The sequence below is a fragment of the Diadema antillarum genome, unplaced genomic scaffold (assembly GCF_040938485.1).
Source record: "Diadema antillarum isolate AM-2024a unplaced genomic scaffold, OU_Dant_1.0 seq00000858_RagTag, whole genome shotgun sequence".
Taxonomy (NCBI): Eukaryota; Metazoa; Echinodermata; class Echinoidea; order Diadematoida; family Diadematidae; genus Diadema; species Diadema antillarum.
The window spans coordinates 651,672-669,688 of NW_027271729.1; the positions used below are offsets into that span (position 1 = coordinate 651,672).

The following is an 18,017-nucleotide window of genomic DNA, read 5'->3' on the forward strand; positions in this document are numbered from 1 at the left end:
TCATTGAAAATAGGAATCCACATAGGCAATTACATAAATCAATTGGAAAATAGCATATCTTCAGAACATGTTACACGGATCGTTTAAAAGATTCGCGGAAAGCACATCTTCGGAACCATTCGCCGGTATATTTTTGCCGGTATTCGCGAATGTACACAACTCCCGATGGTAATGTTTTCAATTCATTTGGCGCCACATGTGAGGAACAAAAAGAACGCGCGCCTTTCTCCGTACGAAAGCTCTCCCAGTTTCCACTTGATTGAGATGCGGTTAGTGACGTCACGGTTGGCAGCTAAACCCACGATTGAGGTCGGCTTGCTTCGCATGCTTTCGACCAAAACAGAAAATGAATGAACGTGGGCGAATATCACGTGAACACACCCAGAGAGCACATGGGATGCGGTCTGTCTGTGTTGTGTCGCCGTGTCCTGAAAAGGTCATTTCAATGACATCGTCATAATGGCTGTGCCAGCTTGCTTGCACTTGCAGTAGGAGGAAGACAGATACAAAATTACATGTGATACCGCCTAGTCTAGATTGGTATCGGTAATACAATGTCGATATACTACCAAAGAGCTTGTATGAGTGAGTAGGTGGTGAGGACCACCTAAATGACTGTGAAAGGAAAGGTACGGATGAAAAAGAGTATAGGCCTACTGTTTGTATAGTAACGACCAGGGCCGGGATGGACAGTATGTAGGCCCATGATGCCCAGAAATGCTCTTCATCTGCAGATCAATGTCTTTTTGTTTGCAAATGAATACTAGTACGTATACGCAAGGAGGATCAATCAGGTCACGCGTCTTGGTCTAGTCTTCCTTATGAATTAAAAAAAAAACAAAAAAAAAAAACAAGTATTTGATAACAGGGGCCGCGGCTGCAGCCCTCCCCCCACCGACACACACTGCACACACGACACACACACACACACACACTTTTGGCTCATGAGTCGTAAGAAAGAAAAATGGGGGAAAAAAATCGGAAAAAAAATCACAAAACCCAGTGAATTTCAATCTCCAAAGATTCCGTCCTTGTAGATTCTTCCCGTCTATTACTAGTATTAGGGTAAAGTGGAGGGAGGAGGGGGGGGGGGGAGGCGGGTCTTGACCTTGAACCCCCCCCCCGTCCCACAGCCCCCCCCCCCCCACACACACACACACACACGTCCACACACACTGAAAAACGTTCCGCGGCCCCTACATGATGAGGTCCTGGGCCTACCAAACTGGATTTGCCATATTCAAAGTATGCAACACGGAATGAATGTTAGGTAAATGTTTTTGTTCTTTTTTTAACTATAGAAATGAAAGTTAAAAAAGCGTTCAAGACGAACATATTGGTTGCAACTCATGAATTCAAAAGAGAGACACGCCAGTTTTCGCAGGTGCACGCAGGTTGCGGGAGGCTTGCTAGTGAAAGAATGATGGTCATTCGATCGATAATATTAAGAATGTGGAATTTTATAGGCCTAAGCAATAGCATGAGAGTGAAATCTTATGAAAATTGGATAAAAGATGTATGATGAATATGAAAATTTGGAATTTCTCTACTTGGGCCTATCACAAAAATTTCTTGAACAGTATATTGAACAGTATAGTATATTTCTTGAATATCACAAAAGTGATGTCCCTTCCAAGGGGGGAAGATTTTCACAACCATCCATTTTGCCCAATCAGAACAAATTGTTTCGAGTGAATTACCTGTACTAAATCCTGCAGGTCTCGTATTAGATTGAATATACTGCGAGTGACAATTAATAGGGCCCTATAGGCAAAACTCGTTTCACTTCGGCCTATACTCAGAAACATAATCATTGACAGGCCTATAACGTGCTCCTCCTATAGGCCTATAGGCAGTTTTATGCCTACATCTTTGATGTAATGTTTGACTGACACTGACTTTACGAACCACACATAACCATTGCATGTGAACGTTTATATTATGTGCAGGTCGATGTAAATTTTACCTGATGCACGTGCTGCACCCGGAAGTATACGGTATTATAGTCTGCGTCCACATGACATTGTGTCGGCTTGAAATAATGGGTTGCTTATATAGGCCTGCATTAAGGGTTTCATCGCAAAATAAGTTAACCCTTATATACGTTATAGTAGGCGCCTATTGTCAGTATAATTATGATAGAAACTGTTATCAAGCCTGCTTAAAAAAAAAAAAAGAAGAAGAAGAAGAAAAAGAAAAAGAAGAAGAAAATGATTATAGGATATTCTAAACTAAGAATATATTCCTTGTATATTGTCATGTTATGCAACAAGGGGGTGAGGTGTCATGGGAGATGTTTTATTTTGCTCTAAAAATCTACGATGATTATTAAAGAATGGCGCTTAAGCCGTTTTGCGATAAAACTCTATATAATATGGGCCCAATATAAATTATGTGCTGTATGCAATGGTGTATGTTTCATTGCAAGGGCATGCGTGACTTTCTTAATACTCCTGCATGCTGTGATGTAATGGTTTCGTTTCTAGAATTCCTTTTCCCCCTAAATTTTTCTCATGGGTTTTAACTGCAGATGAGAAACGGAAGCAAGTCATCTCATCAGGAAAGGTCACACTGTGTGAATTCAAGGATAGTACTATCGTATAGGGAGCTATATATTCACCTTGGCATTCAGACTTATATGAGAAAGTCATCAAATTCTATCTTTGATTATAAGAGAGTTTTTTGACATTATACATTATGCATATGACTCTGTTCACCGAATATGAGAGACATTGGTCATAACCACAGTGGAAGACTTCAAAAGGAAGTTAACGAGGTTTTTTTGATGTCACCAAAAACAGTATACTCTCTGTTTTTCGAATCATAATTATATGATTCGAAAATTTTGTTCAATAATATGCTATAATTACCAACTGCATCATACAAGTTCGCTTTTCTATATACAACAGCCCCTCAATTTTCAATTGTATAGTCCCCCGGTCTAGTCCCAGGCCCTATAGTATAGGCCTACATACAGAAGTATTTATATTATTTGTTAAGATATACATACAGAAGTATTCATATTATTTGTTAAGATATCATGGTACTTGTTTGTGACACACATACAGTGTATATCATATAGGCCTATATTGTTTGGAAATGAAAATAAAACTGAAACTGACACTGGATCAATAAAACACACACACACACATACACATACAAACATACAAGAACAATCAAGAAATCGAATGAATTACTGTCTTGATACCGAGGAGATTTTTTTTTCAGTGAATAATCCGTGACAATTTTTCCGCCTTCATATTTTCCCAAAAATGAGCTTGTTTTTACAAAAACTCTCAATCTTACAATTATCTTTCAACATCGCATTCATAAACTGAATCCCTATATACTTTAAAGATAATATCAATTTCAATAATGTTCATCGATAAGTAATTGCCTTTCTCTCTCTACATCATTATATACTCCACTACAATTTTAGTATATTTCATCAAACCACGGACATATTATACACTATAATAGAGTCATGTTCTTTACAGAAGGATATCAAAAAAAAATCTGAATGATTCACCTCTTCCATCCATCAGGACAGGCTAATGCCGTATATAGACTTATTGCCTGTCAAATCGTCTCAGTAACAGAGGCCTACGGTTTAATATGAATACTTTTTGTTATGTTCCTTTTATATCTTTTTCTTTGTCTTTCTGCCATAATGTGACAGCAATCATTGAAGTTAATTCTCATCTTATACTATAGAAAGAGAGACGCATTAAACAAAACCTTTCAAAGTAATGAATTGACAGCTTTTCCTTAATAATCATTCATTGTTTCACTGATATTTTTTCCCTAAATTTGCATCGCAATAATAATGTTTTAATGAAACTTCCCCTGCATAAGGGAGCATCCTCAGGCAGGGTGAGGGGAGGGCTATGTGCAAAGGAGGTTCGGGACATCTCTCTAAAGAAGCCTTTTGGAAATACTCGTTAACAAATTTAATTTTGGTACATTGCTTTGCTTTTTAACAATGCACTGATATGATACCGACACCAACCACTTGATATAGAAATCACAATCATATTCAATTCAATTCAATTCAATTCAATTCAAATGATTATATTATTTGAATGGAATTTACGATATTATTTATTCATTCATTCATACATACATTCATTTATTTTTCCATTTCCAACAGAAACATACAACTTTTTTACAGAAGTTAAATGCAAAAATTACTTTACAATGTACAATACAAGAATTTCGAAAGTTTGCAAAATATGTTAAGTATGATTACGGAAATAGATGGTTTTCTCCGCCAGAACATCGTGATTCTGCTCTGAGCTATATAGGCCTATTGCTGCGTAATGCTCAGTTCCCGTCAGCCAGGGCAGTCCCGTTTGCCCGAAACCTTGAAGTGTGTCGTGGGTAGATGAGACAGTCTCCCGTCCCCCCCCCCCCCTTCTTTCTAACCTTGTTCTTTCCCCTGTTCTCACGGCGTCCGTTCAGGCTAGACTATATTTTCCGTCGCGTCCCGCTACGGACCGCCTCCATTGTTATAGGCCTATAGGCCCTATACGTGCCGTCGTGGCTTGTTCCGTTTACCCAGTTTTGTTACAGCATACAAGGTTCCTCATTAGCACCGGGACCGCCGTGCCAAATGTTTTGACAGTTTAAAAACCTGACACGGCATCCACGGCAATCACGGCCTGTCACGTTTGTTTATCCAGTCTCACTGCGTTGTCTCACGTCCATTCCGTTTTGTCCACTGCAGACGGTGGCCTGAAACGTGACTGCCGTGGCCGCCGGGAACATGGTGTAAACGCAGCATTACATGCATGCGCAACAATACGGTTTGGTATAGGGTCTATATAGGGGGGAAAGCGTTATCTTTGGGTGTTAGTTGGATTTTTGATGTTTGTTTGTTTTTTTTCTTATACGCTTATAAATTCATGCAAATAATTTGGAAGGATCAGGCGTAATACCATAGACTAGAAAACCTTCATTTGCAGTTGGCACAAGCTGTAACAGTTCTGTTTTAGTGTGATTTCACTATATAAGACAAATTTGCACGACATCAAAAAGCTAACAAACTATAACAAGTAAAAAACCGCATTTTCATGCACTTTCTCACAAAAGGAAAATAGTCACTATGACATTTCACATGAAATATCTGAAATGTAGTGAAAACAATCATTTAGTATATTGTTGTGCTATAAAAAAATACACAAAACCACAGCTTTCGTTGTTCTTGTTGTTGCTGTTGTTGCTTTACAGAGACCTGTAATTAAGAGCCAACAATGATGGAAGATGGACATTTTGACAGATTTACACCAAGTACATACTGAATTATACAACAAAGGGATGACAGTACGAAAAGAAAGGTATTATCAACGGATAGAATTTATCGTTTTCTAACAAACTTCCGGGTTGACGATACAATCGAATTTATCACAGGTCTTATCACGCTTGTCTGATGAAGGAAGGAAACGAGTCGTCCTGTATCAAGCTAGAAATAGAACTCAAAGTGGCTACCCTCAGCAATTTAAACACACAGGATCAAAAATACATCATTAGCAAAGTTTTAGCAATGTCAATGCTAAGAAGGTATATCAGAAGCATCAAGTCGTTTATCCCTCATTGTTTGGCTATTATACAATGAGACTTGTGCCTGTATCCAGCAGTGTTCACCCTTTTTGAAGATGATATTAAAATTTGTATAACGACTTCAGAAATGACAGGACAGACTATCCTGAGGAGATCTGCATTTCAATGACAATATTTATGAACATAACAAACCAAAAGCAGACATGAACAAGTTGGAGAAGTTTCGGCATATAGGCGTGGTTAAGTCCGCCATCTTCTATAGAAGATGGCGGACACTGTGCGTTAGTCGTCGTCAAGGATGTCTCCTCCTCACGAGATATCACAGATTGACGAAAAGCGATGTCATCACAGCCCACGTCGAGATGGCGATCCGGTGCGCACTCGACCCGTTATCCGGGATCATGCTCGTCATCGTAGTCGAGATGTCAGTGGGTGCTTGTGTCGAGCTTACTTCTGGGAATCCTTTATTGGCGACGACCCCTGCGTAGAAGCTCGCCGACTTCTTCGGCACGCGGGGTCGGTCGGGGTCCGTGAAGTCGACGTAGTGGAGCCCGAATCGCTCGGTGAAGCCCATCGCCCATTCGAAGTTGTCCATCAGCGACCACGCCACGTAGCCTCGGACGTCGACGCCATCCAGTGATATAGCTAGACGAAGAATGGAAAACACATCAAAACTGAGTCGAAACTTAGATCTGCACAATGCCCGAAGTGTCAGTGATGAGAGTACCGTGAGCAGGTCCTATAGAGTCTAACGGTTCTCCTTTCCATTCCCTTTATTATTTGGTGCACTTTTTTCAAGATTGTGGGTAACGTTTTTATAACCCCAAGTTGATAATAAATCTTTCCCTCTGCATGAACCTTATCACTAAAGTTATTGAAAGAAGCAGATAGTAAAGTTGTGATATTAGTTCAATGCTGAGAAAAGTCTTGTTTATTAAAGTTAATGGTTGTCATAATATAGTTAAGTGTGGTGTAGAGGCTTGTTCGTCAGTCTTGATTTCTCCAGGAGTGCTTGCTGTTTATACTAAGTTAAACGTTAAAGTTACCAATCAACGAAAGTTGATTATTGTTCAAAATCAAGCTCAGTTCATTTGAAGTACTATCACTCTTATAATATTACCCTTGAGGACTTCATTGATGTAGGCACGGAAATAGTTGACCCTGACGTCATCGTTAAGGTCACTCGTGTCATTGGTGGCCATGCCGTTCTCTGTGACGTAAATGGGGACGCCATACTCGTTGTGGATCCATCCCAGCAGTCGTCGGATCCCCCAGGGAACGATGCTGAACCACTGCTTGGCAGTCTTGGGCCAGGCGGGGTCTTTGAACGAGAGAACATCCTGATCCAGCCAGTAGCTAACGCGCAAAGAGACGTTCACCTCTGGCACTGGCAGGGCAAGACTACTGGTGTAGGTGTTCAGTCCGAAGAAGTCTGCCGTCTGCTTGATGTAGGCCTTCTCCTCCGCGGTGAATTCCGGAAGACGAGATTGATTAAACTGAGGTTGAGCGGCGCTCTTCTGGGCGACCTTGTACTTCATCACTTCCGGGTAATCGCCGTCCAGGAAAATCGGATGGGCGAACCAGCCGAGGTTGAACTGGAGGGCTCGTTCGGCAGCTTCTCGATGAGACGTGATGTTGGGGTTGTAGGGCTCGAAGTAGTCGGAGTTTAGGGTGATGCCGACTTGTCCGCCCTTAGGAAAGAGTGATATTGATCAAGAATTGTTTGCGTTGCAATTTTGTCAATGAGTTACACGAACACTACAAATGAAAGTTGAATAAAGCATGACGATCTTCGCTTATCCCTTCTTTATGCTCTATGAGAGACTCATACTTACCCTTGTTTTTTTTAATCAGTTTTCATGTTTATTTAGCGTCAGGTAATACATGTCTAAGCTGTTGATGTCGTTGCGTGACCAATCTTGCATTTCTTGATCTACAATTTTCTTGGCATATAAAGATACTATCGGGGTAGAAATTTATGTGGACATGGGATTGCTGACGAAAATGATAAAGCTTTTTTCATGGAAAATATGGCTATCTGTCACAGTTATATAGTTGGTTATGCTGCACGTGAAATACAGTGCACCTTGGAATTTGATATAGCGGTTGCCGACAACAGGCTCCTCAGACAACTGAGTAACTTGCAATTAAATCATAAGTCCTCACACTCACGTGCCAGTTTGCTTTTTACCTGAATTTTGCGATAGGTATCGTTGTACGTGTGGTAAGCATGAGCATGAGCCTTTATGATGTTGTGCGCAACGACATACGTGCTTGTGCCATCTTCTCGAATACCGGGAGCGAATTCTCCAGTGCCGTAACCCAGCATGGTCACCACCCACGGCTCGTTGAAAGTAATCCAGAGTTTCACCCGATCGCCAAATCTCTGGAAGCACAACTCGGCGTAGCGATCGTAATGCTCGACCAAAGACTCGTTGGTCCACCCGCCGGCGTCCTGAAGGGCCTGGGGGAGATCCCAGTGATAGAGCGTGACCATCGGGGCGATGCCGGCGTCCCTCATGGCATTGATGAGGTTGTTGTAGTAGGCGATGCCGGCTTCGTTGATGTAGTTGGTGGTGCCGTCTGGTAGGATGCGAGACCAGGAGATCGAGAAGCGGTAGTACTTGAGACCCATCGCCGTCATAATGTCGACATCGTCCATGTACCTTAAAAGTAACAACAAAATGACATGCATGGGAATGAGGTTTTCTGCATGGACGTCAGTTCATATTTCCCCCTTTTTTTGGGGGGGGGGGGTGTTGGGGTAGGGTCGTCGTGCTGAAACATAAACGTCTTTTAAGAAAGTTGACACTTCCCTTTATGGAACCACGTTGATAAGATATCATGATATCAGAATGCATGCCATTCATTGAAGTTATAAAGCTACATGTGGGAACAATAAAGATGTTGCGTAGCTATAGCTTCCATTTCACAAAACATTATGGTAGATAGACAACCTACAATAAATCTATAACAAGACCATAGGAGCAAAGAAGAAAAATCACGCACTGATAAACGCAGTGGTACATCTAACATTAACATAGCTGACAGGTAGCTAGAGAGGTACATCAGTCGGGTGAGACGGATAGAAACATAAGAGAAACACACAACGTATATAGACAGTGATGCTATCACAAAAACATATTCCTGTATATGCATGAGAAACTTATGTCGTTGATAAATCATAATTAGTATGATAATATAAACAGAACCGGCGTACGACCACCTCTGCTATCTAAGTGTCATCTGAGTCGATTGTGTTAGATCATGGACCTACAACGTTGTAGGTCCATGGTTAGATAAACGTATAAACCTATGCTGTTGGTGGTGTCTTCAAAATTTTTAATTAATTACAGTATCAAAAAGAAAACTAAATCCTACTTGTGGTAACTGTCGCAGGTAACATCACCCGTGGCGTTGTTGGCGATGTTTCCCGCTTCGTGTGTGAAGGTGTCCCAGATACTCGGCCCCTTCCCGTCGGCGTCCCAGCCGCCTTCGATCTGGTAGGCGGCCGTCGACGTGCTCCACAAGAAGTCATCGGGGAAGGTGCCATACAGGAAGGCGTCTCGCTCCGTGTCGTTGAAGACATCGGGATAGACGAACTCCGGCTCGCCTGCCGCCATCGACCAAGATACAGTCAGGAAAATCACGCATACTCGAAACGGGGCCCCCATTTTTTTTTTATCGAAATCAATGGGTCTGGGCCCAACAGTGAAGTATTAGGGGATTGACCTGCTTGGAAGTCTAGGTGACGGGTTCTCAGTGTTACCTATTTTATGCAATCTTTAATAGTATGCAGACAACTTCTTCTGTTGCCTACGCTTATCTGACGACTTTAAGTAATGTAATCAGCCCCCTCGTCCGCTTGCTGAGGCGGATTAAGAACTAAATGTTATCAGGCATCACCTGACCCACATGGTAAACAGACTCCAATCATGCATTTTCGTGTGTTTTTTTTACTCTGTTCATCTTTCATTGGTGTTTTTTACTTATCGGTGGCCATCTTAGCCTTTCTGTGTCCGTGTCTGATCTTTTTATGTCTTATTATAATGTAAATTTTATTCTTACCATGACATGGAGCTACGGTTTATTCTTGTGGAAATGTTCGTTTGATGATGTACAGGTGATAGACTCTCCTTCATCTTTGCTGTGGGTGTAGAGTTCGAAGTATTCAAAGTTCATCACTGTTGTGTGATAGGAAACCAAACCGTATTTCTCGTTTGTGCCTCATTTTTCTCTGACTGCTTATTATTATCTCGAGGAATATGAGACACATTTCAGTAAAATGCTTCATGTCATCAGATTCTATAATCTATACTAACGTTAACTTTAGAAACCAGGGTAATGGTGAATTGTTATTTCTTAATGGTGACGGAGTTTTCACGTCGTTTATACCTTCTGTCTGCCTGTGTATGATCACGTCTTTATTTCTGTTATAATGTTTCATTTCATATTATCACACCAAAGGCCTATTCTGAACTCCTGAAGTACGACAGAGCGTCATATGCTTAGCGAGCATTGCCATTTTGATTTATATCTTAATAGGCCTAAATGTCTTATGATCATGTAAACAAAACTGTGGATGACTTGATATTATTCAGTATACTAGTAGAAAATGAGAACAAGCAACTTTCTATCGGTAGCATGAAAGTGAAACGAAAAAAATGATCTTTTTTCGCCGAAATTCATAGGTATTTCCTGTAATGATGCAAACTATTTAGGCCTACGTATAATATAGGCATACCTGCGATGTTTGAATCACAGCCATGTACCGTATGATAATGATGTGTGAATTAATGCCGTTAAAAAATAAGAATTTTGTCCTCGACATCATCACTATCATTAGACTGCCACCACCAAGATCGTCATCGTGAATTGTAATGGCATCATCAATGACGAATCAAATCGCGGAGGATGCCGAGTTGTATCTATAGCCTATATTAATTCACCTTTGGTCCTACAAAAGTCTCATAGCTGCGAATTAAAAGTTGCTGCAACTTCATTTTGTTGGCGTCTCGAGAGGACAAATTAATATCACTTTTTTTAAACTCCAGCAAAATAACCATGCCTTTCGTCCGGTCATGTCGCATTTCACGTAGAAATGCGTCAAGAGGACATTTTGTTGAAGAAAAGGTTATTGATAACCCACTACGGTCCTATACCGTAAATGTTAATAATGTTCAATGAAAATAATGTATTTTCTCATAACTGTAAAATATGTATTATGTGAGTGTTTTGTAATTATATATATATATATATATATATATATATATGTATATATATATGTATATATATATTATGTACATACTATATATATATTATTATATATATATACATATATATATATATATATATATGAAGAGTTTTCTTGCAAAATGGTCTAAGCGCCATTTCATTTTCAAAGTAGGTCCATCATCAGATCGAGCAAAATCAAACTGGCTAGTAATCTCTTACTTGTAACATAACATTGAATATTCTAGAAGTTATGATTAGAAATATCCTGTGTTTTCTTATTATTTTATTTGTTTTTAGCAGCTTTAATCACAAATATCTCAACTCAACAAAAATGGATTTAGCTATAGTTTTTCGATTAAACTCTTCAGATATATGTATGTATATATATATACATATATATATGTGTATATATATGAATATAATATACATATATATGTATATATATATATATTATATATGATATATACATATATATATATATATATATATATATATATATATATATATATATATATATAAAGAGTTGAAGGGTTGGTCCGTCGGGTATTCGAGCTTGGATCTGCCTGAATCGCTATGACGTCTCTGTGGCCGAGCGGTTAAGGCGTTGGCGTTCCGTGCCAAAGACCCGGGTTCGATTCCCGGCGGAGACCAATTTTTCAACTCTTGCGCTTTTCCGAAAAAGGAGGAACATTAAGAGGAATAATGATGTCAAAGCTACGCACCGATTTCTCTTTCCTTTCTCATATATATATATATATATATATATATATATATATATAATTGTCATTTATAATTGTCAATGCAATGTTTACTCGTTGGATCCATTGGCTGGTTTTGTTGACGTAAAATTACTCCCTTATCATTATTAAAACCATGAACAATTTTATTCGTAAACTTAGTGATTTGATTGACATACTGAAACTCCAGTGGTTGTACCGAAATTATACCGCATGCAAACGAACACACCACACGCGCACAATCACCAAGTGAGGAATTCCAGAAAGAGACATCATGATACATTGTGAGCTTTAATTTTGATCTGAGCTGCAAAAATGAATGTATTCTCAACCTTACACCCTGGGCTCTTATAAAAGCAATTATTGGATAAGACAACGTTTGAAACTGCATCAAATTGATTTAACAAACATACAACCCAGCATAAAGAGGCTACTAGTGAAGTTATATAGACCTAAGTAATATGCAGAAGTATATAAACGTGAATTCCTTTAAGAAGTTATTGAGGTGAACGGATTTGCTTCTTACTTCATATTTTCAGTGAAGCATATTGTATACACAATAAATACATTTTCTCCAATACTTTAGTCACTGTTGAGTTAAGGAGTTAAACAAAGGCTCAAAATATGAAATTCATTGCAAAAAGGTACACCCACACACCAATGATTACACAAGTAGCACCAATAGATGGCGCACTTGCTGTTGTCGGGTCGGGAATAGTGGTCGTTGAAATCTTCCTGACGAACCCGTTGTTAGCGATGATCTCAGCGTAGTCTCTGGCAGATTGCTTGGCCTCTCGTGGTCGTTCGGGGTCGTTGAAATCGACGTAGTGCATGCCAAAACGTTCGCTGTATCCCGAAGCCCACTCAAAATTGTCCAGAAGCGACCAGGCCGTGTATCCCTTCACATCGACCCCGTCTACATAAATAGCTGGGTGTGGCAAAGTGAAACGATACGCACTCAGATTTCAGAGATGTAAAATACGTCGATTTCCTATTACAGATGCTTGTAATTGAAGCTCAGATGAATTTGCGAGTTAGCAGAGATTCTCTATCTCTTCTTCTTCTTCTCTCTCTCTCTCTCTCTCTTTCTTTCCGCTTTATTTTTCTGTCGATCGATTGATTTATAGATCTATCTATCTGTCTATCTATCTACCTACCTACCTATCTATCTATTCTATCGAAGAAAAAAAGATTTAATCAGAAACAGTCCATTGCTCTGTGCTATTTGACTCGAAGTGAGTAATATTTTTCATTTACATACAATGCCTGACATAATGTCGTTCTTTCATAAAGATTAAACTTCAATTGCCCATCTTACTGAAGTGCTGTTAAAGTGTCTTATTTTTTCAGCATTTTACAATGAAGTTGGCATTTGGATCAAAGTTACCTTTCAGGACCTCGTCGATGTAGGCGCGATAATATTTCTGTCTGATGACGTCATCAAGTTCGTACACGTCATGGGTAGAAACGCCATTCTCCGTGACGTAGATGGGGACGTGGTAGTTCGTGTGGATCCACTTCAGGAGGTTTCGGATGCCCCAGGGCACGATCCTCAGCCACGACGACCCTGCGACCTCCCAGTTCTCGTCGACGAAGGTGAGGACATTCCGATCCTTGAGGTAGCCGGGAGGACTGGAGTAGTCCTCCGGTGTGTCGTTGGCGTAGAGGGTGGTGTACTGGTTGAGACCGAAGAAATCGGCAGTACCTATCATAGCGGGCAAAATAAATCAAAACATTAATACCAATGTGCGCTTGCTGTCGTTATATTTAGGTGTGATAAACAGTAAAAAGGAATATCACTTCTGATCTTACGGCGCTAACTTAAGATCGAGGACGTTATGCCTTTATCATTGTAAACGTTTCAACATCTGTAAGTTAGGGAAACACAAATCGATGACCTTTCGTCTGTTTGATACAAGCACGGTGGTCAGACTGGCATTTTTTTTTCAATAGACCAGGGAGAAATATTCCCAAGGCCTTCACTTTCACCGTTTTCATCAACAAATAGGTTTCGCCGGTCGAGACAAATTTGGCCGTGGTTAGGTAAAAATCCATGAGTATATTGCTATAGGCTAGTCGTGCTAGTATGGAATTATTATCACTTGTCGATTTGATATCTTGTTAAAGTCGATATTTGGCTTCCCATTGCCTGCTCAAAGGATTTCAAATCATCAAAACACACATACACGTGCGCACACACAGCATGTAAGCATTTTCAAAAGACGAAAAACAGTGAGTTGTCATTAGTTTCAGGCATACCCATGTTATATTCCTTTTCTTCCGGGGTGAAGGCAGGAAGACGCGATTCGCTGAACCCTTGTGCGGCGCTCTTGTTGGCTATGTTGGCTTTCATGGTTTCGGGATAGTCCCCGTTTACAAAGATGGGGTTCGCGAACCAGCCCAAATGGAACTGTAACGCCCTGTCCGCTGCCTCGACATGCGCGGGATTGGACTGATCGAAGGGCTCGATGTGATCGGAATTCAAGGTGATACCAACTTGTCCATTCTGTATTAAAACAAACAAACAAACGTTGGAAACCTTACAACAAATTGTCACACAAATTGATAAATAATGCTTCCTGTTCGTTTGCTCCATAAACTTTACGAGCTGCAATGTGAACAAACAAATTACTACTGTAGCAAAATAGAATTTTACACCGATCAAATCAAAAACAAAACAGACATAGTTGTGATGAGAATCATTCATCACGCTTTTTTCTTCGACCATTACTTCGTTGAATATTAAATCCGAAACCAGAGCCATCCATGAAAGAAGTTTGGCCAACTGGATTTCAGCAAGTCACAACATGGCATGCATGATTTTATTGAATGCTTGCCTAACAAAGCATCATACCGCCATAGTGCCACTGATCCCCACTGATCTCTTTATCTCTATTGTACTTCCCAAAGAGGTCATTGCTCAGTGCCGACGGATGCACAGTCGGTAATCAGACGCTTCGTACAGATGACACTGTCAAAAACTCGAGTCCCCTCTATCCGAAACCTACCAATAGCGCCCTCGATATTATGATCATTTTTATGGGATCTGTGAATCTTCGTGTTGTCGGACGACGAGGAAGCATGTAGGGGATGAAAACTACCATCATCATGACGACTTTGTATGAAATCAACCTTTATTCAAGATTAAGACGCAATTATACTCTTTTTCTATTACTCGTTGATTGCTTCTTCCTTTCTTTCTTTCTTTTTTTTTTCTTTCTTTCATTTGTGACGGATGAGCTGTTGCAGCCCAGTGGATAAGAAGATTGGTTATCAATCATGAGGTCCCTTGTTCGAATCCCCGGCTGTAGTAGTTTTGCCACCTGTGCCAGACATTGTGCAGTCACTTGCTAGCGCGTCCGGGTGGGGGAGGGGGGGGGGTGGCCTTAAAGTTTCATTGTTTGATTGTTTCCTTAGTGGTCACGTAAAAGTGAAATGATAATTCAATAGTTACAAATAGGTTCTTCGATACATAATGTCTGTAATGTATCATGTGTGTACTATACAACCCCATGCAGTGTCGACTTCATTTTTCCCAAGCGCCCCCCCCCCCCCCTTCGACGCGCATACACCCATGGAGACACAATCTATTAAACATAACGACATGTTACCTGATGTTGTCGGTACGTGTCGTTATAAGTGTGCCATGCCCGCGCGTGAGACTTTATAATGTTGTGGGCCACAACGTATATCGTCGTCCCGTCTTCGACGATGCCAGGAGCGAAGTAGCCGATCCCATGGCCGAGCAGTGTGACGATCCAGGGCTCGTTGAAGGTGATCCAAAGCTTGACGCGATCACCAAACCTCTGGTAGCACAATTCGGCGTAGTCGTTGAAGTGTTCAATGACGGTTTCGTTGGCCCAGCCACCGACGTCCTGGAGAGCCTGAGGCAGATCCCAGTGGTAGAGGGTCACCATTGGGGAGATGCCGTTGTCGCGGAGTTCGTTGATGAGGTTGTTGTAGTAGGAGATGCCGGCTTCGTTAACGTGATTGAGGGTGCCGTCGGGAAGGATTCGCGGCCAGGAGATCGAGAACCGATAGTACTTCAGACCCATCGCACTCATCAACGCAACATCTTCCTTGTATCTGCACATGCGCCGTAAAACAACAATTAGCATGTCGAGTAAGTATAGGTGATGGACATTCTGCGTTACCATGGCATTGAGACAAATACACTGCAAACATGCAATAGCTGAGAAATTATGATAAGATTTATGATCAAACAATATAATACTATGGGGTACTTCTTTTACAGAATCCACATCTGACACTGCACGTTACTGTCGGTGATGTATCTGTCCACATTCCAAATATACTTGTCAACCTGTCAACCTATCCAAATCTCCATCAGCCTGGTGTAATTATGCAACATAGCAGCAAAGTCTTAAAAGACCCGTCTTCGCTAAATGGATAAAGACTGCATGAGTGTACTCGGTAACCTTTTTATTGTCCGGAAGAGACAGACTATGGCCATCAATAAGTGAAGTCTATGGTTCGAGCTCTCTGGAGGCAGCAGTTTTGCCCGGGTGCACGTCCCGAGTTCGACACCCGCGAATCATACAACCCATGAGTCATACAGCCCAGGAGTCATACAGCCTATATTACTTCTCGACACTAAGCAAACAAGGCCCACAAGACCGACACATTAAACCCTTGTTGTAATGTCAAACTTGTGGGCTGTTTTCCCTAATGTCGAACTCATGGGCCTCATTTGCCTAGTGTGAAACCCAAACACATACACGAACTTTGTTACGGCATTTTTATACCATGATATTGTCTTCTAGCTGTAATATCAGTGTTTCTACAACATTTTCATTTTCAATTGTGGCAGTCTGAGGCGTTCCTCCTCCTTATGTGCCTAAGTATGTGAGACGTGTTTGTTATGTTGTTGTTGTTTTTATTTATTTCGGGGAGGATGATTTGTAAAGCAGTTTTCACCTTGAAACAAAAATAAAAACATTACAACGTTCCAGCTCCTAAGCTGATACTGAAAACTAAGTAGAACAAAGGGCACATGGATTTAGTACATCTTAATTAAAGTTTTCGGTCAAAGTTGCATTTAACAAGGGGAGGAGTTAAAACTACTTCTCTCAGTGTATGTCTGGGACAAACAATCACGTAATTCTAAATGACGAGTGTACTTCAGGTAAGGTGTTCACCATCAGTACTAGAGTCACGAGGTTCTACACGTGACGAGATGACGTAATTCTTTATAGATCGTTATTTTGCCCTTTCTCAAAGTGGAACAATCCGACCAGCTTAGCGTTTGTAACCGCCATTATGCTCATTCCTGGTACCACTAGTTAACCTACTTTAATGTATGATCTTTTTTTTCAAGGATTTGTCTGCTTTTGTATATTTCTATACGCTCATAAAGAGCTTAAGTTTCTGTCAAGCGGTGTTCAAACTGCTTAGTTAATACTCACGAAATCAAATATTGCCAAAATTATACTGAGATTATACTTATCAATGATAGTTACAGAAAATGAAGAAATATCAGTAATGGCAACGAATAACGAGAAATCGGATAAAAATTTTAGGGCCCTACGTGAACCTATAAAAAACAAACAAACAAACAAACAAACAAACAAACAAACACAAAACAAACAGATAGACTCACTTGTGGTAGCTATCGCACGCCACATCACCCGTGTCGTTGTTGTAGACATTGCCCCCTTCGTGTGTAAAGGTGTCCCAAATGCTGTCACCTTTACCGTCCTCATTCCACGCCCCTTCGATTTGATAAGAAGACGTCGCCGAGCTCCACACGAAGTCGTCGGGGAACGTTCCGTACAGGAACGCGTCTCTGACGGGGTCGTTGAAGCGGGTCGGGTAGACGAACTCGGGTTCTGTGTCTTCGCCGGTCACCACGGATGCGACGAATAGGAACGCGGTAACTTTGAGGAGTTCCACAGCCATGGTTTTCATCGTGGCTATACTGCCCAAGGACACTTGTGAAGTATAGAGATTGCACGAAATCTTTAACGGGGGTGCAGATTTATCGATGTAGGCCTACTACACTGTATAGTATCCTTCTTTCTTCCTTCGAGAGGAAAAAAAAATCACCACCAGAAACATATAGGCTGCCGTGTTTGCCATGCAAACGTTGGATTATGCAATTCTGGTTAGCCATCTTAGTTTCCATGGTATTCACGAGACCTAGACATTGAACGGCTTATCGCACTGACCGTCATCCAGCATTCTCGTAAACGAGAAGCATTTTGAGTGTCGTTGTCGAATGGTGTATAAGAGCGCTGTCAAGTCAGACAGCTTTTATACTATAAGTCTTATTGTATGCTCCTACGAGTGAGTAAAATAAGAGATGTCATCTAATCAACCTGCATCTAACCATAACTATGTGCCGCATAGGAGCATCAACAACAAAATAAATGAATAAATTCAATTCCTCAAATTGGCATAATAACAATTGCTTATCAGAAGTGTTATTTTCTTTTTTACACATAATCATCTCTACTAAGAGATTTT

At 40.7% G+C, this 18,017-nt stretch overlaps 1 protein-coding gene across 1 annotated transcript; it reads right to left on the reverse strand.

Moving 5' to 3' along the window:
- Positions 1 to 5,878: 5,878 nt before the first annotated feature.
- LOC139740532 (lactase/phlorizin hydrolase-like) lies at positions 5,879 to 17,459 on the reverse strand. The gene is made up of 10 exons (XM_071651119.1): positions 17,152 to 17,459; positions 15,143 to 15,617; positions 13,791 to 14,037; positions 12,919 to 13,236; positions 12,276 to 12,459; positions 11,711 to 11,715; positions 8,941 to 9,172; positions 7,751 to 8,225; positions 6,680 to 7,250; positions 5,879 to 6,204 (listed from the first exon to the last, which is right to left on the reverse strand). The coding sequence occupies exons 1-10, from the start codon at positions 17,457 to 17,459 to the stop codon at positions 5,879 to 5,881; spliced, it is 3,141 nt and encodes a 1,046-aa protein (XP_071507220.1).
- Between the last annotated feature and the right edge of the window lie 558 nt (positions 17,460 to 18,017).

Excerpts from the sequence above, each read along its gene's own strand:
- LOC139740532 (XM_071651119.1), bottom strand. The coding sequence starts at position 17,459 with ATGAAAACCATGGCTGTGGAACTCCTCAAAGTTACCGCGTTCCTATTC. Across the intron at positions 13,237-13,790 it reads AGAAAAGGAATATAACATGG|GTACTGCCGATTTCTTCGGT; the intron begins GTATGCCTGAAA and ends CCGCTATGATAG. Across the intron at positions 12,460-12,918 it reads CATCGACGAGGTCCTGAAAG|CTATTTATGTAGACGGGGTC; the intron begins GTAACTTTGATC and ends TGCCACACCCAG.